Source organism: Trachypithecus francoisi, unplaced genomic scaffold (genome assembly GCF_009764315.1).
Source record: "Trachypithecus francoisi isolate TF-2019V2 unplaced genomic scaffold, Tfra_2.0 Lachesis_group12, whole genome shotgun sequence".
Taxonomy (NCBI): domain Eukaryota; kingdom Metazoa; phylum Chordata; class Mammalia; order Primates; family Cercopithecidae; genus Trachypithecus; species Trachypithecus francoisi.
In genome coordinates this window covers 1,461,732-1,488,284 of record NW_022681457.1, presented here as the reverse complement: position 1 = coordinate 1,488,284, position 26,553 = coordinate 1,461,732, and the positions used below count along the sequence as shown (strand labels likewise).

The following is a 26,553-nucleotide window of genomic DNA, read 5'->3' as shown; positions in this document are numbered from 1 at the left end:
AGTTCCCTCAGAGTAATGGGAGGAGGTGCAGGTAATGCTGATACAGTAAGTTGCATTACAGGAAATGAGTCTCAAAGTTAGGAAATTCAAATATTTCATAATGTAAGATTATTATTTTATTTCCTTGTTTAAGTAAGCCTCCCTGCACTTTGTCCTGAAGGAAAAGAGTATCCTTTTTATATAGGACAGTAAACACCTATTCTTTGCTCTAAAGGGAAACCTAACCTCTGTCTTCCAAGGTGGTTCACTACACAAACATCCTTGGAAAGAGTGTGGAACAAAACGACAGTCAATGCCTCACTGCCAGGCTGGCAAAAATGCAAGAGATCCATGGAGAACTGTCTCTGACACCAACAAACCAGTATTTTTTAAAATATAAATAAACACATGAGCAAGGTGATACTAGTGTGCAGGAAAACACTACCTTGCTGCAATGGTGACTGTGATAGTCCCGAGTGTCTGGGAAGACACACCAGGATCACAGAGTGGGGCCTGGTTTTAGAAGAATGCAAATCTGGTCATGAGTTTCACTGCTCAAAATTGTTGAAAAACTCCACATCACCCCTAGGATGAAACCCAGGCTCCCCAGCTCATCCCACAAGGCTCTTTACTACCTGGGCCTGCCTTCCCCTCCAGCACCTTCTCCACCTACACCCACAGCATCCCTTTTTCATCCAGCCCAACATAGTCACTCCTTGCAACACCCCAAACAGCCTTCACAACGTGACTCATCCACCAGCACCTCCTTGAAGCCCTCCTCCCAGCAACTCTTAGTTCCCTTCTGGGCTTCTCCTTCTCCCCATCTTCCCACCCTGCTTCCAACTTCCCTCACTGATAGAGAATTAAGGATGCATTCTCTGTGTCCCCATAGGACTCCTCATGCTCACCTCTGTCTTTATCTTATCCTGCCATTGGTGAGTCTCCTGGGTATTTGCCCAAGCCTGAATTCTCCCTAAATTATCAAAGACAGGAGTGCAGAGAATAAAACTTCCAGTACATGGTTTTTAAAAATTGAAAATAAAGTCTCCTTCCCTTCCTTTTACCTCACCCCTCATTTTCACTCCTCAGAGATCAGTGATCTTACCAGTTCCTGGCTTCAGTACCTTTGGGGTTTCCTGTATACTCTCATAATTCTCTCTCGTGACTTTAGGAACCCAGGTTCACCATTACCAGTTGTGGAATTTTAAAATTTACTTAATCTCTCTGGGCTACAGTTTCCTCTTTCAGCACAATGAAATAATGACTTATAAGCATCCAATAACATAAATATGTGTGTAAAGATCATGTAAACTCCACACACACCCCTTATCATGCCAAGTGAATCCATCTTGGGAAGTATGTTGGATACAAAATTTTCAGAATGTAGAAACTTGCATTCTATTTTTTTTTTTTTTTTTTTTGAGGCAGAGCCTCGCTCTGTCGCCCAGGCTGGAGTGCAATGGCTCAATCTCGGCTCACTGAAAGCTTCACCTCCTGGGTTCAAGTGATTCTCCTGCCTCAGCCTCCCGAGTAGCTGGGACTACAGGTGCCCGCCACCACGCCCGGCTAATTTTTGTATTTTTAGTAGAGATGGGGTTTCACTGCATTAGGCAGGATGGTCTTGATCTCCTGACCTAGTGACCCACCCACCTCAGCCTCCCAAAGTCTATTATTTTAATTGACAAAAATAATAATATTCCTAGCCCAATTAATACTGCCAGCAGATATTATCACTGGCTACCACGCTGGGCAAAACGGTCTGAGAAGTGGTAGGGAAGATGAGAAATACTCTTCTAGCTTTTTATAGTTTTGGTTTCCTATATTTAAGTCTTTAATCCATCTTAAGTTAATTTTTCCTTATGATGTAAAGAAGGGGTCCAGTTTCAGTTTTCTGCATATGGCTAGCCAGTTCTCCCACCACCACTTATTAAATAAGTAATTCTTTCTCCTTTGCTTATTTTTGTCAGGTTTGTCCAAGACCAGATGGTTGTAGGTGTGTAGTCTTATTTCTGAGTTTTCTATTCAGTTCCATTGGTCTGTGTGTCTTGTCTTTATTATTATTATTATTTTTTATTTTTATTTCCATAGGTTTTGAGGGAACAAGTGGTGTTTGGTTACAAGAATAAGCTCTCTAGTGTAATTTCTGAGATTTTGGTGTACCCATCACCCAAACAGTGTACATTGTACCCAATATGCAGTCTTTTTATATACTTTTATCTATTTTTCAACCTCCCATCCTTTCCCCAAGTCCCCAAATCTATCATGTCATTCTTATGCCTTCGTGTCCGCATAGCTTAGCTCCCACTTATGAGTGAGAACATATAATGATATGATGTTTGGTTTTCCTTTCCTGTGTTACTTCACTTAGAATAATGGTCTCCAGTTCCATCCAGGTTGCTGCGAATGCAAATGCCATTATTTCATTTCTTTTTATGACTGAGTAGCGTGTGTGTGTGTGTGTGTGTGTGTGTGTGTACCACTTTATCCACCATTTTCTTTATCCACTCATTTATTGATCAGCATTTGGGCTGGTTTCATATCTTTGCAATTGCAAATTGCAAACTGTGCTGCTATAAACATACATGTGCAACTATCTTTTTCGTATAATAAGTTCTTTCCCTCCAGGTAGATACCCAGAAGTGGGATTAGTGGAACAAATGGTAGATTTACTTTTAGTTCTTTTGGGACTCTCCACACTGTTTTCCATAGTGGTTGTACTAGTTTACATTCCCACCAACAGTGAAAAAGTGTTCCCTTTTCACCACATCCATGTCAACATCTATTTTTTGTTTTAATTTTTTTCATTATGGCTATTCTTGCAAGAGTAAAGTGGTATTGCTTTGTGATTTGGATTTGCATTTCCCTGATAATTTGTGATGTTGAGCACTTTTCATATGTTTCTTGGCCACTTGTATATCTTCTTTTGAGCACTGTCTATTCATTTCCTTGCCTCTTTTTTGATGGAACTGTTTGTTTTGTCCTCGCTGATTTGAGTTCCTTGTAGATTCTGGATATTAGTCCTTTGTCAGATGTATAGATTGTGAGGATTTTCTCCTACTCTGTGGGTTGTCTGCTTACTCTCCTGATTATTTCTTTTGCTGTGCAGAAGCTTTTCAGTTTAATTAAGTCCCATCTATTTATCTTTGTTTTTGTTGCATTTGCTTTGAGTTCTTGGTCATGAAGTCTTTGCCTAAGCCAATGTCTAGAAGGTTTTTCCCAGTGTTTTCTTCTAGAATTTTTATGGTTTCAGGTTTGATCCATCTTGAGTTGATTTTTGTATAGGGTGAGAGATGAGGATTCAGTTTCATTCTTCTACATGTGGCTTGCCAGTTATCCCAGCACTATTTGTTATATAGGGTGTTCTTTCCCCCACTTTATGTTTTTGTTTGTTTTGTCAAAGATCAGTTGGCTGTAAGTATTTGACTTTATTTCTGAGTTCTCTTTTATTGTGTTGCTGTCTATCTCATTATTTAGATCTAGTACTAATTGTTTTATAAATTTGGGAGCTCCAGTGTTAGGTGCATATATATTTAGAATTGTGATATTTTCTTGTTAGACTAGTTCTTTTATCATTTTATAATATCCCTTTTTGTCTTTTTTAACTGCTGTTGCTTTGAAGTTTTTTTTTGTCTAATATAAGAATAGCTACTCCTGCTCACTTTTGGTGTCCATTTGCGTGAGATATCTTTCTCCACCCATTTACCTTAAGTTTATGTGAGTCCTTGTGTGTCAGATGAGTCACTTGAAGACAGCCACACACTTGGTTGGTGAGCTCTTATGCATTCTGCCGTTCTGTGTCTTTTAAATGGAGCATTTAGGCCACTTACATTAACATTAGTATTGAGATGTGAGGTACTGTTCTGTTCATCATGTGTTATTGTTTTTTGGTTGTTTTGTTTTGTTTCGTTTTGTTTTTTGAGACAAAGTATCCCTCTGTCGCCCAGGCTGGAGTGCAGCTGCAGGATCTCGGCTCACTGCAACCTCCGCCTCCTGGGTGCAAGTGATTCTCCTGTCTCAGCCTCCTGAGTAGCTGGGATTACAGGTGCCCGCCACCACACCCAGCTAATTTTTGTATTTTAGTAGAAACAGGGTTTCACCATGTTGGCTAGGCTGGTCTCAAACTCCTAACCTCAGGTGATCCACCTGCCTTGGCCTCCCAAAGTGCTGGGATTACAGGTATGAGCCGCCGTGCCCGGCCCATTTCCACTCCTCCTGTCTCATCCGCTGCTCTGAAGTCTTAACCATGGTGCCCTCCTTTGGTAAGGAGACCCCAGCCCTAGGCTAAGCTCATCCCTAATGATATCGCATCCCTAATTATTTCTGAACTTCAAAGTTAATTCTCTCTTCCCTATTTAATCATTGGTGTCCCACCTCATAATCACCGCTATGTCATCTGTGACTGCCTTGTAATCTGTCTCCTGAACTGCAAATCCCAGCAGCTTTACTCTTCCCGGAGCCCTCCCTGCCTTTCCTCACCTGCCACCCCAGTCCCCAGGACCTGCACCCACAGCCAGTCCCAAATTGCACTGTGAGCTGTCACAGCGACCAAAGAACCTCAGAGACATCATCCTGTGGCCCATGGTCAGGACCGAGTGACCTCAGAATCACTTTCCCTCCCCTTCTGCTTCTTAGCTGCCATCTTCATTTTTGGACTTCTGGGTTCAAACTCAGAAGGAGTCACAGGTGAGAACAGATGCAGTGAGGGAGGAGAGAACGCCACTAAGGCTGGTGGGGAGGTGGTCCTAGGCTGGTCCTTGCAGCCCATCCAGCCCTGACTCTTCCAGATCCTAGACTGTGGCTATGCCAGCCAGCGCCCAGGTGTGGGGAGCTGATCTACAACCCCTTGGAGCAGTGCTGTGATGATGGTGTCATCCTAGACTTGAACCAGACCCAGCTCTGTGGCTCCAGCTGCACCTTCTGGCCCTGCTTCCAGCACTGCTGCCTGGAGTCTTTGGGCTCTCAGAACCAGACAGTTGTGAGGTTCAAGGTCCCAGGCATGAAGCCAGATTGCATGTCCTCTCCTATCACCAGTATCTGTGCCCAGGTAAGAATCTGATTCCAGTCCGGGCTGTGGGAGGGGGGAGTAGGGAATGGAGTTGGGTTATCCATGTCCCACCCAGATGTGCAGTCTCTGCTGGGTTCCATACCTTCCCAGCTCTGAGTAACCATGCAACTCTGTCTTTCTCCATGTCTCTGTTCCTTCCCCTCTGCTGCTACTACCCTCCCTCTTACTCCCCTTTCCACCCCGCCCCCCACCACTGCCCTGCTGCAGGATTACCACCCAAAAAGCCCTCTGTCAAGATCTGACCTCATCTAGACTGTCCTGGGGTAGCAGAGTCACAGATCACTCTAGAATCTAATATTTGGTAATTATACTGCATTGATTTTGTTGTTGTTGTTGTTGAGACAGAGTCTCGCTCTGTCCCCCAGGCTGGAGTGCAGTGGAGTGATCTCAGCTCACTGCAACCTCTGCCTCCAGGTTCAAGCAATTCTCCTGCCTCAGCCTCCTGAGTAGCTGGGATTACAGACATGCGTCACCACGCCCGGCTAATTTTTGTATTTTTAGTACAAACGGGGTTTCACTGTGTCTGATGTTTTTAACTATAAATATTACTTATTGAACTTATCTTAAACTGAAAGCAGAAAACACATGTGCTGGCCGGGCGCGGTGGCTCAAGCCTGTAATCCCAGCACTTTGGGAGGCCGAGACGGGTGGATCACGAGGTCAGGAGATCGAGACCATCCTGGCTAATACGGTGAAACCCTGTCTCTACTAAAAAAAATACAAAAAACTAGCCGGGTGAGGTGGTAGGCGCCTGTAGTCCCAGCTACTCGGGAGGCTGAGGCAGGAGAATGGCGTAAACCCGGGAGGCAGAGCTTGCAGTGAGCTGAGATCTGGCCACTGCACTCCAGCCTGGGTGACAGAGCGACTCCGTCTCAAAAAAAAAAAAAAAAAGAAAGAAAACACATGTGCTATGGTTTGAATGTATCCCCCAAAGTTCATGTAGTAGAAACTTAATCTCCAATGCAACAGTGTTGGGAGGTGAGACCCTTCAAAACTATTATGTCACGAGGCCTCTGCCCTCACACATGGATTAATGCTGTTATTGCAGGAGTGGGTTCATTATCACCAGAGTGACATCCTTATAAAGGATGAGTTCAGGCCCCTTTCCCCTCTCGTGCACATGGGCTCTCTTGTCTTTCTGTGTTCTGCCATGGGGTGACACAGCAAGAAGGCCCTTGCCAGATGTGGACTCCTGGACTTTGGACTTCCCAGCCTCCAGAACCATAAGAAATACATCTCTGTTCTTTTTAAATTATCCAATCCACTTCTGTTATAGCATCAGAAAATGTACTAAGACAACATGTTTGCTGAAATTGCACTGACTTATTTGTAGTTTTTTTTAAGCTACAAAACTAAGAACAAATTTTAGTTTATTGAAACTAAATGACTGGCAAGAGAGGAAGAATGAGCAGCTCCTATGCCATGAAGACCTTTGCCCTGGTCCTGCTGGTGGCCCTGCTGTGCATGGAGAGAGCTCAGGGTCTGCATTGCTACAGGTGCTTGGCAGTCTTGGAAGGGAGCTCCTGCCATGTGGTCATGGGCCCCTTCCAGGAGGGGATCTGTGTCTCCCAGAAAGTGAGGACCTTTCAGGAGATGAGGTCTCGCTTTGTTGGCATTTATCTTGCTTGATGTTCTCTGAGCTTCCTGGATCTGTGGTTTGGTGTCTGACATTAATTTGGGGAAAATCTCAGTCATTATTGTTTCAAATATTTCTTCCATTCCTTTCTCTATTTTTTTTCCTTCTGTTATTGTTATGAGGTCTTTGGGGTGTCATCTTTCTGGCTGGAAACTCCTGTGGCTGCTGGCACTTTTGCCTGAGTTCTTGTCCTGCATCCAGGAAGAAAGGTACACAGATAGAGTGTGAGCAAGACAAAGAGGAGCTCTATTAAGTGACAGAACAGCTCAGAAGAGACCCACAGTGGGTAGCTCCTCTCTGGAGGGCAGGTCATCCCATCAAGTGTTCAGCCCTCAGCAGAAAGGAGACCCTGGAATGGGGGTGGTTCCTCTCTGTAGGGAGGTCGTCCCATCATCTCTGCAGCTCTCAGCAGAGAGGAGGCTTCTCTCTGCAGGTAGGTCACCCTGACTGAGGCTCAGCTCTCACCAAAGAGGGTAGCTCCTCTCTGCAGCTGGTTGTCCCAACATGTGCAGCTCTCAGCAGACAGGAGGCCCTGGAGAGGATAGCTCCTCTCTGCAGCTGTTCATCCTGTCATCTTCCCAGTCTCAGCAGAGAGGGTAGCTCCTCTTTTCAGCTGGTCATTCAGTCATCTCTCCATCCTCTGCCCTCCTCTGGCTGGGCCCATAGATTTTATGTACCTCCGAAGGGAGGAAGTGCATACCGATTGGCCTGTGGGTGACCATGGGCACCCAGAAAAGGCACCACAAGTCCCCATTCCTGGCCTGTGAATCTGGCAGCCCAGCCCCCAGCTGTCAGGCCTTCAAGCACATCACAAAGCAGCTGGGACTACAGGCATGCACTACCATGCCCCACTCATTTTTATATTTTTTTTGTAAAGAAAATGCATGGTTTTACCATGTTGCCCAGGCTGGTCTTGAGCTTCCGGGCTCCAGTGATCCACCCACCTCAGCTTCCAAAACTGCTGGGATTACAGGTGTGAGCCACCATGCCCGGCCATAAATTTCTATGTCTGATTAAAGCAAGATGTCTATCAGTCTATGTGTTTGTGCACACATGAGCAAGATCCATGTTTGGAAGGCGCTATTTGATGGCATAAGGCAGAGTGGTTCAGGACCAGCCACGTCAGAAAAACATATATCGGCTGGGCATAATGTCTCACACCTGTAATCCCAGCACTTTGGGAGGCCAAGGCAGGTGGATCACAAGGTCAGGAGTTCAAGACCAGCCTGACGAACATGGTGAAACCCTGTATCTACTAAAAATGCAAAAATTAGCTGGGTGTGGTGGCATGCGCCTGTAATCCCAGCTACTCAGTTGGCTGAGACAGAAGAATCGCTTAAATCTGGGAGGTGGAGGTTGCAGTGAGCCGAGATTGTACTCCAGTGTGGCTGACAGAACGAGACTCAGTATCAAAAACAATAAATAAATAAATACATAAATAAATAAGAAAGAAAAACATGTAGGTTGGGGGTGGCAAAGCCAGCAGCAGCTGTTACTTGATTCGGGCTGCAGTGCTGAATCTGGGGGACAAACGGAGCACTATTTTCCCCTCCCCGTGCCTCACGAGCATGTGGTGTTCTCTCCCCAGATGCTAGGGTTGCTCTCCTTGCATGGCCATAAAGTCAGTGTGTTGCAATGATGGATCCGGATGGCAATGACTGCAATGAAGGTTGTGCAAATTTGATCAGTAGCTTGATTCCAGTCAGTCACATCTGAGAATGGGTCCTTACTGTTACGGGATCTTTGGAATGCTGCTTTTCTGACCAGAAACCCATGGCTGGTGGCACCTTTGCCCGAGTTTTGCTTGGACCCTCAGCTCGTTCTGCCCACTCGGCCTGGCAGGCTGCACTCAGCTCACACTACTGGCCTGGATCCCATGCCTCCAAGGGAGACTGCGAGAGGTGTGTGAGCAAGCATGGGGTGGAGTCACTGCACAGTCAGACATGCTAGTTGCTGCCACAGGGCGGGCAGCTCCCAGTGCCAGCATGGTGCCGGCTCTCTGTGAGGCTGTGGCTGCACCCGGTGCCTTACAGGCAGCTTCCCTGGCTGGAGCTGGGGAATGTGGTAGCATCCAGATACTTGGAGACACCAGGAGTTGCAGGGGCCGCAAGAGGGAGTCATAGCCCTGGTAGCCCTGGCTCAGGGAGCTCCCAGGCCTGGGCTCTCTGAAGAGCCACAGCTCTTCTCTCCTTCTCTTTGCCTGCAACGTGGTGAGCAAGGGGCATGTTTCAGTCCTGTTTGTGTTATAGCTCTTTCAGCCTCCCATTTAGTGGGTCCTACGTTCTTGTCCTGCGACCAGGAAGAATGAGGCACACAGATAAGTGAAGGGTGAACAAGATGAAGGGAGCTTTATTGAGCAATAGAACGGCTCAGTCTCCTGCAGCAGGCAGCTCCTCTCTGCATGTAGGTCATCCCAACAAGTGTCCAGCTCCTAGTAGAAAGGGTAGCTCCTCTCTGCAGCTGGTCATCCCATCATCTGCTCTAGCGCTCAGCAGAGAGGGTAGCTCTTCCTTGCAGTTGGTTATCCCATGGTCTTCAGTTCTCAGCAGAAAATATAGCTCCTCTCTGCCGCTGGTTGTCTCATCATCCGCCCTGCTCTGGTTGAGCCCGGGACTTTAATGGGCCACAGAGGGGAAGAAGTGCATGCTGATTGCTCCACAGGTGGCCATGAATAGGCCCCGAAAAGGCACCACAGGTTCCTCCTCTGGTCCTGGGACTGGTAGCCCAGTCCCCAGCCTTCAGCCCCTCCCTGGCCTCAAGGAGGGGCATCACCCGGACCTGCCCCCCTTCTGCCTAGGAGCCTGTCTGCCTCCTGCTGCCATCCGTGGTGCCCAGGCTGCTTATGCCAAGGGGCACCTGCAGGCCGGTACCAATCTGCCCTCAGCACGCCCTCAGCTTTCCTCCTATGCTCATCGGTGCCCAAAGTCCGGAGAGGGCTGTGGCAGGTGGCTCGTGTGTCAGCACTGCCCCAGGCATGTACACACGTAGCCAGGCTGTGACAGTGCCTAGGTTCGGCCCCAACTTTGCTCTAAGATTGCAGTGGGTGCTGACAGCAGGGAGAAGCCAGGCAGCAGGAGGAGGCACTTCTAAGCCTTTGAGGCCAGGGAGTGCCTTCCCAGGCCCCTAAGAGTGCAGAGATGCCTGGGTCTGCAGCCACGGCTTGAGCGGCTGCAGCTGTGCCTGGTGGAGTGGGGGCTCTGGCCTCCTCCATGCAGTGGGACCCTCAGGTCTGCAGCCACAACTTGGGCAGCTGCAGCTGTGCCCAGGAAGGTGGGGCTCCTGCCTGCTCCCAGCACCCCCAAGAGCACAGGGAGGCCTGGGTCCATAGCCACAACTTGGGCAGCTGCAGCTGCACCTGGGAGGGTGGGGTTTCTGCCTGCTCCATGGAGCAGGAGACCTGGGTCCACAGCCATGACTTGGGTGGCTGCAGCAGGACCCGGGGAGCTCCTGACCCACCAGCTTGGAAGGGGCAGGGCTCCCACTTGTCCCGAGCTCTGACCGTCTAGTGGAGTGTGCAGCCCCAGCTGTGCCTCCCCGCTGCAGCCCACATGATAGCAGTGGCAGCTCCAGATGGGCCACCACTGCCCTCATTACTATGAGCATCGACATGAACAATGAATCACGGCTGCTAATGGACTTAGAAGTTTCCCTTAGCAGCTGTGATTGAATTTCCAGAATTCACAGCCTTATAAAGAGATGTCTTTAGTCTGCTGGTCTATAGTCTTCCAAGTGGCAGAACAGGTGGCTAAGACATTGGCAACAACTCCAGAGTCAGAAGACGTAACATGTCCGGCCTTTAGAAATACTGTATACGGGCCGGGCGCGGTGGCTCAAGCCTGTAATCCCAGCACTTTGGGAGGCCGAGACGGGCGGATCACGAGGTCAGGAGATCGAGACCATCCTGGCTAATACGGTGAAACCCCGTCTCTACTAAAAATACAAAAACTAGCCGGGCGAGGTGGCGGGCGCCTGTAGTCCTAGCTACTCGGGAGGCTGAGGCAGGAGAATGGCGGAAACCCGGGAGGCGGAGCTTGCAGTGAGCTGAGATCTGGCCACTGCACTCCAGTCCGGGCGACAGAGCGAGACTCCGCCTCAAAAAAAAAAAAAAGAAATACTGTATACGGCAGGGGTTGGTAAACTATAACCCACAGACCAAATCTGACCTATGTGCGTGTGTGCGCGCGCGCGCGCGCACACACACACTATACCTGGCCTGTTTTAAACAGCCAATGAGTTAATAATGGTTTTTTACATTTATAAAACAGTTTAAAACGCACATAGACACACAGACACATAGACACACAGACACATAGACACACAGACACACAGAGGGAGAAACGAATATGCAACAGAGATTATACGTGGCCCATAAAGCCTAAAATATTTGCTACCTGGTGCTTCTAGAAAAACTTTGCCAATCCCTGGACTAAGGCAAGAGTAACAGCATTCAATTCAGCCCATTTTAAACCAGTGCTTATCACCACAGTTGCCAATGGAGTGGGATGGCTGCTGTCACCTTGTGTTGGGACCAGCCTCAACACCACCCGTAGGGTACCCAAAGTCCGGTGGTGACGAAGGAATGAGAAGAGACAGGTTAACAGTGCATAAAGGGTGGGGTGCCAGGGGGCCCAAGCACTTTTGGAGGCTGCAAAAGGCGCCAAGCTCTGGTCTCCACACTATTTATTGAGTACAATCACTTCGATCTAAGAAGCAGATCTTAGATCGGGGTGAAACGGTGAAAGGGGGTCGGTGTGTCATACACCTAATCTATAGCAGGGGCGGTTTAGGTCAATGTTGTTTGTGCTGAAGCAGCGTAAACTCAACTACTGATTTATTCTCTAACTTATCAGAGAGCAGCTGTGGGGAGTGGGCGTAACTAGGAGCCGGCATATCTGGCCATATTCCAACGCTTCAAAGTAGTGTCTTTCTCCTTGAGCCCGGTGTCTACAATAAGAGAGCAGGTCACGCTCCGGTCATGGGAACGTGATGGCAATTAGAAGGCTTTCCTCATCAGAGGCCTCCTGTGGCTTTCCACAACTTATTGTCTCTTTTTTTTTTTGAGACGGAGTCTCGCTCTGTCGCCCAGGCTGGAGCGCAGTAGCCGGATCTCAGCTCACTGCAAGTTCCGCCTCCTGGGTTTACGCCATTCTCCTGCCTCAGCCTCCCGAGTAGCTGGGACTAGAGGCGCCCGCCACCTCGCCCGGCTAGTTTTTGTATTTTTTTTAGTAGAGACGGGGTTTCACCGTGTTAGCCAGGATGGTCTCGATCTCCTGACCTCGTGATCCGCCCGTCTCGGCCTCCCAAAGTGCTGGGATTACAGGCTTGAGCCACCGCGCCCGGCCTATTGTCCCATATTTTTATGGCCAGTTTATGCAGGCACCCCAGAAGCCCTTTTCCCAACAACCCTGTCATCACCAGCACCTTTTCTTTTCTTCTTTTGTAATTACTTTTTGTGTTGAACTCTTACAGACTCACAGGAAATTAAATAGTACCTATAGTCCCACATAACATTCATCCAGTATTCCTACATGGGAACATCTTATATAATCACAGCATAATATCAAAACCAGGAAAGTGACATGGGTACATTACTGTTAACTAGATTACAGAGGACTTTATTCAGTACTCACCAGTTTTACATGCATTCCTGTGTATGTGTGTGCATGCGTGTGCATGTGTTTCTATACAATTTGATACATGTAAATATTTGTATACACACCACCACAATCAAGATATAGACCCACAAAGGAATTCCCTTGTGTTACCACTATAGTGGCATGCGCACACACACATACACAAACACACTATATCTGTCCCTTTGCAACTACCAATCTGTTCTCCATCTCTGTTGTTTTCTCATTGCAAGAATGTTATATAGGCCGGGCGCTGTGGCTTATGCCTGTAATCACAGCACTTTGGGAGGCCAAGGCGGGTGGATCACCTGAGGAGTTCAAGACCAGCCTGGCCAATATGGTGAAACTCCACCTCTACTAAAAATACTGTAGCCAGGTGTGGTCGTGCACTCCTGTAATCCCAGCTACTTGGGAGGCTGAGGCAAGGAGATTGCTTGAATCTGGGAGGCAGAGGTTGCATGAAGAGTGAGCCAAGATTGTGCCACTGCACTCCAGCCTGGGTGACACAGTAAGACTCTGTTTTAAAAAAAAAAAAAAAAAAAAAAAAGTTATATATTGGAATTGTATAGTATGAAATCTTTTGAGATTGACTTTTATTCACTTACCATAATGCCCTTGAGATTTATCCAGATTGTTGCATGTATCAATAGTTCTTTTTTTATTTCTTAACCCAGTAATATTCCTGTCTTAGTCCATTTTTTGTTGCTTATAACAGAATACCTGAAACTGGGTAACTTATAAATAAACAAAATTTATTTCCTACAGTTCTGAGGCTGAAACTGTGGGGTACTTCTGAGAGAGCCTTCTTGCCAGTAGGGACTCTATAGGGTGTCGAGGCAGCATGCGGCATCCCATGGCGAGGGGGCTGAGGATGCTAGCTACTCTCTCTTCTTCTTCTTATAAAGCCACCAGTCCTACTACCATGATAACCCATTAATCTATTAACCAATTAATTCATGAATGTATTTATTTATGAGAACAGAGCTCTCACGACCCAATTGCCTTTTTTTTTTTTTTTTTGACACAGTTTTGCTCTTGTTGCCCAGGCTGGAGTGCAGTGGTGTGATCTCGGCTCACTGCAACCTCCACCTCCCCGGTTCAAGTGATTCTCCTGCCTCAGCCTCCTGAGTAGCTGGGATTACGGGCGCCCACCACCATAGTCAGCTAATTTTTTGTATTTTAAGTAGAGACGGGATTTCATCATGTTGGCCATGCTGGTCTCGAACTCCTGACCTCGGGTGATCCACCCACCTCGGCCTCCCAAAGAGCTGGGATTATAGGCATGAGCCACCATGCCCAGCCAATTTTTTTAAAGGAAAGGAAAAAAAGAAGAAAAATGAAATGCCCTATGCCTTTGGACATCAGCATAAAATTCACTGACTCTCTGCTCTTAGTCTCTACATTATGGTTGCTATTACTGTTCATAGGAGCCCGCTACTCCCTGGGAGAGGCAGGCCCCCAGGAAAATCACAGAACAGGATCTCTGTTCCGCTAAGGGGCTGCCCTGTGACTGACAGCTGCGGGAGAAAAAGTGCGTTGAAGAGGACACACAGGGAGGGCGCGCCCTCTGGTGGCTGAAGAGGGGAACCGTGTAGTATATTTTCCCCAGCTCCAAGACCAAGCTGAGGATACGACCCGGGAACCTGTTTACCTGACCCGCAGCAGGTCAATCGGGTCATCCACGTGAAATATCGTATATCTGGCTTTTTAAAATAGTTATTAGATGTTTGTTAATTTGCTTCCTGTCTTCCCCACTAGAATGTGGGTACAGGAATTCCTGGGGGTTTTGTTGCTGTTTTGTTTTGTTTTAGACAGGATCTGGCTCTGTTGCCCAGACTGGAGTGCAGTGGTGCGATCTCGGCTCACTACAACCTCTGCTTCCCGGGCTCAAGTGATTCTCCAGCCTCAGCCTCCCAAGTAGCTGGGATTACAGGCGCCCACCACCATGCCCAGCTAATTTTTGTATTTTTAGGAGAGACAGGGTCTTATCATGTTGGCCAGGCTGATCTTGAACTCCTGACCTCAAGTCATCTGCCTGTCTCGGCCTCCCAAAGTGCTGGGAGTACAAGCGCGAGCCACTGTGCCCGGCCTCCCAGCATAATTAATTATTAATTATAATAATTACTAGTAGCTCCCTCTTAGTCTCAAATGTCATTATTTGGACAATTAAGTTATGTGATGACCCTACTTATAGATCATATTGTATTCTAGAAGAGACAGAAATCTATCAGGTTGGTGCAAAAGTAACTGCGGTTTTTCCACTGATGGCAAAAACTGCAGTTACTTTTGCACCAACCTAGTATTAGAAAAATACAGAAGTAAATTAGAAACTACAGTTGTGACGAATGCAAAGGAGAAGAAACAATGTGAGGAAAGCAAATGGGGGATCCATCCTCCTCCAAAATAACAGAAAGGAGGTATCATCCTGACGAGGTGACAGAAGAAACAACAAGTGACAATTAGACGAGGCAAAAGAAGGGAGAGAGCATTACAGGCTTGGGAGCAGCAAGGAGTGAAAGGTAAGTGAAGATTCTGCATTGTATTTTAAATATGTCCTTCTAATCATCACCATTTGATTTTATTTTCATCTTTTTTTTTTTTTTTTTTTTTGAGGCAGAGTCTCGCTCTGTCGCCCTGACTGGAGTGCAGTAGCCAGATCTCAGCTCACTGCAAGCTCCGCCTCCCGGGTTTATGCCATTCTCCTGCCTCAGCCTCCCAAGTACCTGGGACTACAGGCGCCCGCCACCTCGCCCGGCTAGTTTTTGTATTTTTAGTAGAGACGGGGTTTCACCGTGTTAGCCAGGATGGTCTCGATCTCCTGACCTCGTGATCCGCCCGTCTCGGCCTCCCAAAGTGCTGGGATTACAGGCTTGAGCCACTGCACCCGGCCTATTTTCATCATTTTTAATACAACAAAGAACGTAAGTGTTTTTTTGCTAACAGCAAGAAAACTGGAGGAGTTTTTTTGTTTTTTAATTTATTTTTTGAGATGGAGTCTCCCTGTATCACCCAGACTGGAGTGCAGTGGCATGATCTCAGTCCACTGCAACCTCCGCCTCCCAGGTTCAAGCGATTCTCCTGCCTCAGCCTCCTGAGTAGCTGGGACTACAGGCATGCACCACCATGCCCGGCTAATTTTTGTATTTTTAGTAGAGACAGAGTTTCACCATGTTGGCCAGGCTGGTCTCAAACTCCTCATCTCAAGTGATTCGCCCACCTCGGCCTCTCAAAGTGCTGGAATTACAGGTGTGAGCCACCACGCCCGGCCAAGGAGGAGTTTTTTAACTGACTTAATTATAACAGATTAAATCAGGGCAGCTAGTGACTCTGATATTTAAAACTTTAATTTTCTAAAACACATAGGGAGTAAATCTAATTTCTCCCTATCAAAAAAAAAAGTGTACAAGTAATATAGTCCCTCAGGATTAAAGGCAACATAATACTCACTCACTGAAGTTGCAGTAAATGTTCACAAGGCATGTTTCAGTTTTAGGCTGACAAGACACACAACAGGCCCAGCGCAGTGTCTCATGTCCATAATCTCACCATGTTGGGAGGCTGAGGCAGGAGCATCCTTGAGCCCAGGAGTTCGAGGCTGCAGTGAGCTATGATGGTGCCACTGCACTCCAGCCTGGGTGACAAAGCAAGACTCTGTCTCTAAAATGAAATTTAAAATAAAAATAAATTTAAAGAGTGAGGTGGGGGCCAGAATTTGAGGGCTGAGGAAGGAAGTAGAGGAGCCAGACAGGCCAGGTCTTACATCAGCTTCTTTCCTCGAGGTCACCAAGGTACTAGGCAGGACCAGCTCACAAGGACAAAGTACATAGGTACGCACAAAACTTATGGACTATATGAGCTGCTCCATTATCCACAATGCAAAAGGCCCCTTGCCACAAGGATAGCAAGCTCACCCTGCTGGAGTCAAGAGTGAGAGGCTCAAGGGCTACCCTGAACTTGATCCTGGGTGTTGGGCTTGACTACTTGGTGCACGGAGATGATCTTCAACTCTATTTAAAGTGTTTGTATTGTATGTAAAAATAAGTAAGTAAATATGGCCGGGCATGGTGGCTCACACCTGTAATCCCAGCACTTTGGGAGGCCGAGGCAGGCAGGTCACCTGAGGTCAGGAGTTCAAGACCAGCCTGGCCAACACGGTGAAACTCCCATCTCTACTAAAAAAAAAAAAAAAAAAACTAGCTGAGCATGGTGGTGGACACCTGTAATCCCAGCTACTCCAGAAACTGAGGCAAGAGAATTGCTTGAACCCAAGAGGCAGAGGTTGCAGTGAGCCAAGATTGCACCACTGCACTCCAGCCTGGGCAACAGAGTGAAACTGTCTCAAAAAATAAGTAAATACATTTTTTAAAGATACAAACTAAATAAAACTCTCACAATGGGAGGCTTCACTCCAGCTAGCTAATGTTTATATTCTTAGTGTCTTTAAGGAATCTGTGCCTCAAATGAAAAAAACAGGCAAAAGAAAGGGAAAAAAGAAAATAAAAATTTTAAAAAGGAATCTGATGTGTCTGATCCTGTCTTTTTACAAAAGGCTGGCTTGGTGTTTTGTTGTCTTAAAGCTTAGGTACAAAGTTTCTGAATTAGTTCCAGGTTCCTCTATTTAAAACTTATACCTGGTGTGTCTGAAGTCCCCAAGTGGACAGGGTAGTCAAAGCATGTTCAAGGACAGCAAGAAGGGGACAGTGGCTGAAGGAGTTAGAAAAAGGCTTTTGGGAGTGAGCAAGGTGAGGCTGGGATGGGGTCAGCCCACACTGTAGGCAGCCTGTGCTGTTGGCCATGGGGAGGGGCTTGGGCCTCATTCTAGGAATCATGAGATGCCACTGAAAAATGTGACTCATTTTTGAGGGTGACCTTCAGAAAAGACCTGGGCAGAGCTTTGGCCTCACAGAGGCCAGAGTGCATCCTGGAAGGTCACTGAAGAGGCAGGGCAAAATCCAGGTGAAAGGAGGTAGTGTCTGGACCAGGGTGCAGAGACTGGAAGTAAATAGAAGAGTTCTAATTCATCCCAGTGTCATGACTTGGTGGTGGGTAGAACATCCATTCAATCAAGTAGCTATTTAGTGAGCACCTACCATGTGCTAGGCATTCTTTTGGGTGCTGGGTACAACAAAGGAAGGAATAGGAATTAGTCAAGGATGATGCTCAAATGTATGGCTTTTATAATGGGAAGATGGTGATGCTATTCCCTTAGACAGGAACTCCTGTGAGAGTGCTGATGTGGAGGAGAAGATCATGAGTCATTTTGCATTGGAGGTGCCTGTGGGACATCCAAGTGGAGGCATCAAGTGGCCAGGCGGATACACAGATCCAGAACTCAACTGAGCGCTCCAGACTAGACACTGAAATACAGGAATCCTCTGCATTTTGACTGTGGCTGAAGCCATTATGTGGATAAGATCACTCAGCACAAAATATATGGTGTGAGGGTCCAGGAGGGAAGAATTACTCTGAAAAAAAGAGAGAAGAAAGACCAGCCAGAGAAGCAGAAGGAAAATCAAGGCAGTCTTACATCACAAAAGCTAAGGGAAATAAGTATTTTGAGAAAGAGGAAGTGGTCGACTGTGTCAATTGCTATCCAGTTGCCCAAGATCATGCAGCTAATAAGGGGCAGAATGGAAATTTAAAACCAGGTCTACCTATATAATAAACAGAACTTGGGCAAACGGCTTACCATCTGGAAACAAGGTCAGACCCCTACCTCACACCACATGCAAGTACACATTTTAGCTGAGGTAAAGATCTAAAAGTAAAACACAAAATAATATTTCTTAAATACAAAAAGTTCTACAATCTGAAAAGTCCCTCTTAAGGCAAGACAGGAAACACAGAAACCATAAAAGAAAAACCTAGATATTTTTTAACAGACTAGAGGAAAAGGTTTGCAGCACATTCAATAAGACATAGGGTTAATATCCCCCATATACAACTCAACAAGAAAATGATCAGAAGAGATTAACAGATGGTTTGAAGATGGATGCTGATACCCATAAATATGTAAAAAGATAATCATCTCTCTAATGTTCAAGGAAATGCAAATAAAGCAATAATGAGATCTTGTTCTTTGGATTGGTAAAACATTTAAAAACTGATCACACTGTGGGAAAAATAAATACTAAAATATTTTTGGTATTGTATTTACCAACTCCTATTAGAATTTTAAGTGTAGCTCTACTTCTTAATCCAGGCACTGGATACACAGGTGTATTCACTTTGTGAAAATTCATAAGCTCACTACTCTATTAAGTCTATCAACTCTATAAAAAAGTGTTTGTACACTTTTTATATTACATTATTCTTTAATGCTTCTAAAAGAAACTGAAATACACAAAATGTACACACCCAAGAACTCAATAATCCCAATTATGGGATACTTTTGTTCATTTTGCAAATAATAACAAAAAGGCAAACAACCCAATTTTTTTAATGGGCAATGGATATGAATAGGTAATTGACAAAAAAGCAAGCCCAAATATAGACAGCAAATATGGAAAAATACCCAGTCTCCTGAGTGGGCATAAAAATGCCAAAGGAGCTGTCACTTTATACCTATAAATTTAAGAAGTGATAATGCTGGCCAGGCAAGGTGGCTCATACCTGTAATCCCAGCACTTTGGGAGGCCGAGGTGGGTGGATCACCTGAGCTCAGGAGTTCGAGATCAGCCTGGCCAACATGGTGAAACCCCATCTCTATTACAAATACAAAAATTAGCCTGGTATGGTGGCACATGCCTGTAGTCCCAGCTACTTGGGAGGCTGAGGCAGGAGAATGGCTTGAACCCAGGAGGTGGAGGTTGCAGTGAGCCAAGATATTGCCACTGCATTCCAGCTGGGGTGACAGAGCGAGACTCTGACTCAAAAAAAAAAAAAAAAGTGATAACAACCACTTCTGGGGTCGGGGTAAGGAGGTTCCAAAACATTACTGATGAAAAATATGAATTATTAATAGCTTTTTGGGGAAAACAATCTGGTAATATTAATTAAATATGTATACTTATTGACCTAATAACTCTGTGTTTACAATTTACTTATAAATGCACCAGTGCATAGGGACATATGTCTGAAAATATTTTGCGTAGTGTGGGGAAAATACTGGAAAACCTTCAAAAACTAAAAGATCCACAATGCTGAACTGATACTACAGCACATTGTGCAACTATTACAAAGAATAAATTAGAATTAGATATACTGCCCTGATGAGATGCCCATGAAATATTAGGTGACAAAAGGTAAACTGATGCACATGGTTTTGATTTTGTTACTTTTTTAAATGTCCTTATATAAGTTTGTAGGGAAGAGAATATGGTTTATAACTCTGCAGGCAGAAAGCCTGTAGCCAAACCCCGGCTTCACCACCTCCTGTATGTGATCATCTGCCCGGGCCTCAGTTTTGTCAACTGTAAGAGGGGTTAATAATAACATGCATCTTGCAAGCTTGTCATGAGTATGTGATAATTTCTAAAAAGTGCCACAGATGCCTGGTGCACAATTCAGTAACAGCATGAGTACACTGTACGTGAGAATGCAGGACATGGAAGATGAAAACACACCACACTGGTCAGGTGCGGTGGCTCATGCCTGTAGTAATCCCAACACTCTGGAAGACTGGCGGGTGGCTCACCTGAGGTCAGGAGTTCGAGACCAGCCAGGCCAACATGGTGAAACCCTGTCTCTACCAAAAATACAAAAATTAGCTGAGCGTGGTGGCGCACGCCTCTAATTGTAGCTACCTGGGAGGTTGAGGCAGGAGAATCACTTGAACCCAGGAGGCGGAGCTTGCAGTGCACTAGCCAAGATCATGCCACTACACTCCAGTCTGGGTGACAGAGGGGGACAAAGAAAAGAAAAGAGAGAGAGGGAGGGAGGGAGGGAGGAAGGAAGGAAGGAAGGAAGGAAGGAGAGAGAAGGAAAGAAGGAAGGAGGAAGGAAGGAAGGAAGGAAGGAAGGAAGGAAGGAAGGAAGGAAGGAAGGAAGGAAGGAGAAAAAAGAAAAACACACCACACTGTTCCCAGGTGGCCTCAGGTGGGTGGCGCTGGAGGGGTGGGACACAGGTGATTAACATTTTGTATCAATTCAACTTGTTACAGCATGTGTTACTTTTGTAATTTATTTTGATTTCCTTGCCAGAGGGCAAATGAGAGATCCCTTTTGTAATTTTTTACAGAGCCACTAAAATAGAAGGGGTAGAAGAAGGAACCAGGTTGTCTGCCCTGAACTCACCATGTGCTCTAGGAAGGCATGGGAAGGGGACCTGGGCAGGACAGAGGGCCCAGGAAAGCCTTCTGCCCAACAGGTGACCCCAACCCACTCCGGCCCTGGGCAAATGGCTGTTCCTCTCCAGACCCCAGATTCCCTCCTCTCCCTAACTGAGCTGCCGGAGGTCCCCGTGTATAAAGCATGTTTCTTCCTACCAAGGGTGGGCTGGAGTTCCAGTCCCACGGGTGTGACTGTGGGACTCTGTGCCAGACACCTTCTAAGGGCTCTACCCTTGCAACCCATCTAATCCCTCACCAACCCTCTGACTCAGGTACTATGTCATCCCCATATTGCAGGTGGGGAAAACTGAGGCACAGGAAGGTTCAATCACTTGCAGGGTGCCGGGACATGGTGGCTGACGCCTGTAATCCCAGAACCTTGGGAGGCTGAGGCAGGAGGATGGCTCAAGTTCAGGAGTTCGAGACCAACCATGGGCAACCTGGTGCGATCGCCCCCTCTCTCCCTCTCCCCCCCTCCCTCCCTCCCTCCCTCCCTCCTCCCTCTCTCTCTCTCTCTCTCTCTCTCTCTCTCTATATATATATATATATATATATATTTTTTTTTTTTTTTTTTAAATTACAAAACTTAGGCCAGGCGCAGTGGCTCATGCCTGTAACCCCAGCACTTTGGGAGCCGAGGCGGGCAGATTACCTGAGGTCAGGAGTTCGAGACCAGCCTGGTCAACATGGCGAAACCCCGCCTCTACTAAAAATACAAAAATTAGCTGGGCATGGTGGTGCGTGCTTGTAATCCCAGCTACTCAGGAGGCTGAGGCAGGAGAATCTCTTGAAGCTGGGAGGCGGCAGTTGCAGTAAGCCAAGATCGCACCATTGCACTCTAGCCTGAGTGACAAGAGCAAAACTCCATCTCAAAAAAAAAAAAGTAAAATATTATTTATAAAATAAAATTTAAAAAAAATATATATTTTTTTTAAATACACATTTTTAAAAACCACTTGCAGGCTCTCACACACTGGGTATCCAGGATTCACATGCAGGCAGCCTGGCTCTAGATGCGGTGCTCCAGTGCCTCCATCATCTCAGCCTGTGACTTACCTGCTCCCAACCTCAGTTTACTCCACTGTGAAATGGGCTTCCAGATACTCACCTCCTGAGTTTGCTGCAAGGGTAAATGGCATCAGACTTGGACCTGGGAGAAGGAAGTTTTTAAAATGGACACCTTTGTTACCTCAGTCCTTGCGGAGAGAAGATGTGTCAACGCCCCGGGCCTCTGCGATGTAAGTTCCTGTTGAGTTGTTCAACGTTCCATTGAGAGGGGGAGAGACAAGCAGGACCGGGATCCCGGCCCCGGGTCTTCCGGAAACGGCGGGGCGAAGCGCCCAGGGGCCTGTGCGGCCCTCCCTGCTGAGCGAGGGGGCCTGTCATTGCCATGGGCGCGACCCAGACCCCAACCACAGTACATCCCGCCCTGGCCCTGCCAGGGAAGGAAGCTGAGTCTGGGGTCTGCTGGGCCAGCAGGGAAGTCCCAGCAGGGTGTGAAGCAAGACTTTCCGGGCCACTCCCGGAATCCCCCAGCAGATAAAGGCGGCCCCGCCACCGGGCTCTCCTAGCGGTCTCCCCGCCCCTGCCGCCCTGCCGCTATGTCCCGCCGCTGCGCGCTGCTTGCCTGGGCTCTCCTCGGCCTCCTTCGACTCGGAGAGGCTCAGAAGACAGAAGCCCCGGCCTGCTGCAGCCCTATAGTGCCCCGGAACGAGTGGAAGGCCCTGGAGTCAGAGTGCACCCAGCGCCTGAGCCTGCCCTTGCGCTATGTGGTGGTGTCGCACACGGCGGGCAGCAGCTGCAACACCCCAGCCTCGTGCCAGCAGCAGACCCAGAATGTGCAGTCCTACCACGTGAAGACAATGCGCTGGTGCGACGTGGGCTACAAGTGAGTGCGGCGGGGAGGCACGGGCTGGACTGGGGACCCCAGAGGCAAAGGTGTGCAAGTGCCCGCCAGCGGGACCGGTTCTAGGCCCGGTGCTGGGGCCATCTGGCTGACACCCCGAGCAGCTTACTGAACCTCACAGGGTCTTCATTTCTTCCTCGGGTCATCGCGTGGGCCAGTGCAGGTGCTCATGGCGCAAAGATGCGTGAGGGCCGGGGATGGGCTGAAATCCAAGCCCCGCTCCCCCGGAAGAAGGGGCAGACTTTGCCTAACACGCACCAACGTGTCCGCGGCGCCTTATGAAGGCGCCCCTTCCTGATGCCTGGTGCCTTTGTTAGGAGGCAGAAAACCAGGCTGACTCTGCGGAGCTGGGTTCCAGAGTCAGCTCAGATTGCTGGCTGAGGCCTGGGGCAGATCCCTCCCCAGCTGGGGCAGGTCCTCCCGGCTTCTGCTTCCTCCTCCGCAAAGTCAATGGGATCGCGGCCCATCTGCTCCTTCAATGAGCCAATACGGGCAAAGCACCTAGGAACTGCCTGGCACACAGGGGCCCGCAAAGCCACGGGCTATTGCCATTAGGCACCTACTATGTGCCAGGCAGTGTGCCAGATGTGACATGGAGAACGGTGACCACTCTAGCCTCCTGGGGCTGAAAGACCAGCTGGGAGAAACAAGCCCAGGCCACAGGTGAATTCAGAGGGTGATAGAGGCCATGGATAAAAGGAAAGCGGTGAGGGAGGGTGAGCTCAGGCTGGGACCAGACCCACACAGGCTCCTTGAAAGGGTGGGGCAAGGGAAGTTCCCTGACAGTGGCTGCCTTGGCTCTGGGATGGGGGAGCTGACAGAGGAGTGCTGGTGGCAGAGGGTGCTGGGGGCAAAGCCCACGGGGCTGAGTGGGTGGGTCCCCTGGGAAGGACAGGGCGGCTGAACACAGCCGGGGGAGCGGAATGAAATGGGGAAAGGGCTGGACCAGGCAGGGCCTTGTGGACCACAGTGAGGACTGTAGCTTTTACTCCAAGATGGGAGCTATGGGAGGCTTCCCCCTGCAGAGCAGGGACGGGGACTAGTGTAGGTACAAGAGACTCCCTCTGGCTGCCGTGGGGAGAAGAGACCACAAGGGGTGCCGGCTGAAGCAGGTCCGGAGCCACGCCTACCAGCTACCTCCTCCTTATAATGGGCTGCAGTCCAGCCTGAGGATTTCCAAGGGGAGGGAACGTTTGAATCCTGCAAGCTCTCAGACCCAGGTAGCATCAGAATCCCCTGCAGAGCTTACTGGAGGAACACACAGGTCCCCAGATCCCCAGGTCCCCAGAGTCCACTTCAATAGACCCCACCCAGGGAGCACAGGCTCTCAGGACCTCTTAAGGCTGTGTCACGGGAAAAAAAAAAAAAAAAAGAAACCCACCCAGAGAAGTCTACAAGTTTCCAAAGGTATTCCCAGCCCTTCCAGTTCAAGATTTTATCAAAGAATCCAACTTCAACGTTTTGTTTCCAAGACTCAGGTGCTCCAATTCTAAGCGTTCCCATGAGGTCACGAAGGCCCAAGCCTGGTTCTACAGCCTTGGGTCCACGTCACCACATACAGAAGCAGCCGGTGTCTGGCCCTCAGCTTTTAGGATTCAGAATCTGGTTCTAACATTCTGAATCCCCTTTACATGTCATGTCACATTCTCTCTCTGAGCCTCGTTTCTTCACCTGTAAATGGGGCTTTTGACTGTACCGGCTTGGCGATGGTGGCTGAGGTTTAAATGAGATGCATTCATGCAACAAATGACCAGGGAGAACCAACCACCCCCGACCCCACCACCATCATGCCAGGCTCCGGGAACATGGCAGGGCCATAATCAGCCGGTCCTAGCAGCCAGCATCACCGGCAGGGCCACAACCAGCCAGTCCCAGCAGCCAGCGTCACCAGGGCCAGATTCTGGGAGCTGGCTTCCTAAGCAGCAGATTCAGGACTCGAGATTCGGAAGTTCCAACATTCTGTGCATCATTAATGACACTGAGTGCGAGGGCTGAGCTGGCACATACTGCAGCTCCAAGGCACTGATCTTCTAGTTCATTCCCATGTGCCAAGTCAGACATGCTCAATCAGACCTGCTGAATGAATCAGCCTTAAGGATCTGCTGCCAGGCTTGGAAACCTCAAAGAGGCAGGTGCTGGGGCTCCAGAGTCGGTATCTGATTGTGACCCCAACTTTTGAGTCTCTGATCCTGTCCCCCAGAGGACCCCAAGGGCAGGAAGCAGGCCGGGGCGAGGGCAGAGATCTGAGAGGCAGGGGGCTCTGAGGAGCTTGTACAAATTATGTCACTTTCTGAGTCTCTGCACTCTCAGCTTAAGATAAGAGTCCCTGCCTCAGCCAGGCACAGTGGCTCATGCCTGTAATCCCAGCATTTTGGGAGGCCAAGGCAGGCAGATCACCTGAGGTCGGGAGTTCGAGACCAGCCTGGCCAACACAGTGAAACCCTGTCTCTACTAATAATACAAAAATTAGCCGGGTGTGGTGGCTCATGCCTGTAATCCCAGGTACTCAGGAGGCTGAGGCACAAGAATCGCTTGAACCTGGGAGGCGGAGTTGCAGGGAGCTGAGATCACCCTACTGCAACAAGAGTGAAACTCCATCTGAAAAAAAAAAAAAAAAAGAGTCCCTGCCTCAGAGGGCTGTCCTGCAAGGATTCAGTAAAACAGGACTTCCACAAATCCTCTAAGGAGGCAGGAGAGAGCAAGGCACAAGATCACATGGGTGGGGACCACGGAGGCCTGGGTACAAACCCCAGCTATGCACCAGACGGGCTGTGTGACCCCAGGGCAGGTGAATTCTACCGATCTGATTCTGTCTACGTAAAATGGGGTGATCAGGGTTGCCATGAGGATGAAAAAAAGGTGTATGCAGAGCTGTGCTTGGCACATGGCAGGGGCCCAATAAACGACCACAGTCATTGTTACTATCATGGGAAATTAAGGGGTACGAAGGATGCTGGGGAAGTTGTGTGCACCAGGGCAGGAACGGAGGCAGGGTGAGTGGAGGAAGAAAGAGGAGTCCTCCTCAGGAAACCCTCCCTCACTCATCAAGCCCGCCCCCCACCTCCCCATGCAGCTTCCTGATTGGAGAAGACGGGCTTGTATACGAGGGCCGTGGATGGAACTTCATGGGCGCCCACGCAGATCACTACTGGAACCCCATGTCCATTGGCATCAGCTTCATGGGCAACTACATGGGTGAGTGACTATCCAGCCAGTCGGGATAGGGGCTGACACAGGGCCCTACACTACCACTGCCCTTCAGGGAAGCCCCTGACTAACTCTTACCTCTGCCTCCTCCAGATCGGGTGCCCCCACCCCGGGCCCTCCGGGCAGCCCAGGGTCTACTGGCCTGCGGTGTGGCTCAGGGAGCCCTGAAGTCCAACTATGTGGTCAAAGGACACCGGGATGTGCAGCGTACACTCTCTCCAGGCGACCAGCTCTACAAGCTCATCCAGAATTGGCCACACTACTCCTCCCGCTGAGGCCCTGCTAATCTGCACCCCATTCCTCTCCTCCCATGGCCAAAAACCCCACTGCCTCCTCCTCCAATAAAGATGCAGCTCAAAATGTGTTCCTCAGCAGGTCCCACCACAAACCTCCCCTCCTTCTCTCCCTCCCACAAGACCAAAGCCCTCCCACCCTTTCCCACCAGCACTCTCCTCACTGGTGCTTGGAACCCAGAGGCCCCGGCCCTGAACCAAGACCCCGGAGATCCCAGCTCGAGAGCAACATCACAGCTCAGAACCCAGAGGTCTCAGGTCAGAGCCCAGGAATCAGCACCAAAGCGGCCTGGATGTCACCAACAAGGGGTCCTGGGGGTCCTCCTGGGCAGTGAACCACGCTGCAAGACACCCCCTTCCCACCACACAGCCAAAGGCATTCTGCGCAGAACCTTTGCTTGAACTCCTTTGGGGACAGGCTGCTCACTACTCCTCCCAGGTCTGCCCTTGCACTGTTTAGAGAGTGTACAAGCTTTACCTAGGCCTGAGTCCCAATCTGCCTCTGAGGCACACACAGCTCCCAGTTATACCCCCTAATTTCTCTTCCTCCACATTTCTCCCCAC

The 26,553-nt window shown here is 48.6% G+C and overlaps 3 protein-coding genes and 1 long non-coding RNA gene across 4 annotated transcripts in view; 3 read left to right on the top strand and 1 right to left on the bottom strand.

Annotated features, from left to right (window-relative positions):
* IGFL2 (IGF like family member 2) overlaps positions 1 to 21,732 on the bottom strand; it is an 86,268-nt gene extending 64,536 nt beyond the window's left edge. Inside the window, exon 1 of the mRNA XM_033223748.1 lies at positions 21,692 to 21,732. Coding sequence (XP_033079639.1) covers positions 21,692 to 21,722 — 31 coding nt within the window. The 5' untranslated portion in view covers positions 21,723 to 21,732. The remainder of the gene's footprint in view (positions 1 to 21,691) is intronic.
* IGFL4 (IGF like family member 4) lies at positions 4,183 to 5,455 on the top strand. Its single transcript, XM_033223750.1, has 4 exons — positions 4,183 to 4,238; positions 4,612 to 4,662; positions 4,764 to 5,023; positions 5,252 to 5,455. The coding sequence occupies exons 1-4, from the start codon at positions 4,223 to 4,225 to the stop codon at positions 5,294 to 5,296; spliced, it is 372 nt and encodes a 123-aa protein (XP_033079641.1). The 5' UTR covers positions 4,183 to 4,222; the 3' UTR covers positions 5,297 to 5,455.
* LOC117091433 lies at positions 14,650 to 17,802 on the top strand. Its single transcript, XR_004440423.1, has 2 exons — positions 14,650 to 14,832; positions 17,523 to 17,802. It is a non-coding gene; the product is annotated as an uncharacterized LOC117091433 (long non-coding RNA).
* A 294-nt stretch (positions 21,733 to 22,026) lies between the features above and the next one.
* PGLYRP1 (peptidoglycan recognition protein 1) lies at positions 22,027 to 26,056 on the top strand. The gene is made up of 3 exons (XM_033223747.1): positions 22,027 to 22,471; positions 25,563 to 25,684; positions 25,790 to 26,056. The coding sequence occupies exons 1-3, from the start codon at positions 22,185 to 22,187 to the stop codon at positions 25,969 to 25,971; spliced, it is 591 nt and encodes a 196-aa protein (XP_033079638.1). The 5' UTR covers positions 22,027 to 22,184; the 3' UTR covers positions 25,972 to 26,056.
* Positions 26,057 to 26,553: the final 497 nt, after the last annotated feature.

Excerpts from the sequence above, each read along its gene's own strand:
- PGLYRP1 (XM_033223747.1), top strand. The coding sequence starts at position 22,185 with ATGTCCCGCCGCTGCGCGCTGCTTGCCTGGGCTCTCCTCGGCCTCCTT. Across the intron at positions 22,472-25,562 it reads TGGTGCGACGTGGGCTACAA|CTTCCTGATTGGAGAAGACG; the intron begins GTGAGTGCGGCG and ends CTCCCCATGCAG. Across the intron at positions 25,685-25,789 it reads CTTCATGGGCAACTACATGG|ATCGGGTGCCCCCACCCCGG; the intron begins GTGAGTGACTAT and ends TGCCTCCTCCAG.
- IGFL4 (XM_033223750.1), top strand. Across the intron at positions 4,663-4,763 it reads AAACTCAGAAGGAGTCACAG|ATCCTAGACTGTGGCTATGC; the intron begins GTGAGAACAGAT and ends TGACTCTTCCAG. Across the intron at positions 5,024-5,251 it reads TCACCAGTATCTGTGCCCAG|GATTACCACCCAAAAAGCCC; the intron begins GTAAGAATCTGA and ends GCCCTGCTGCAG.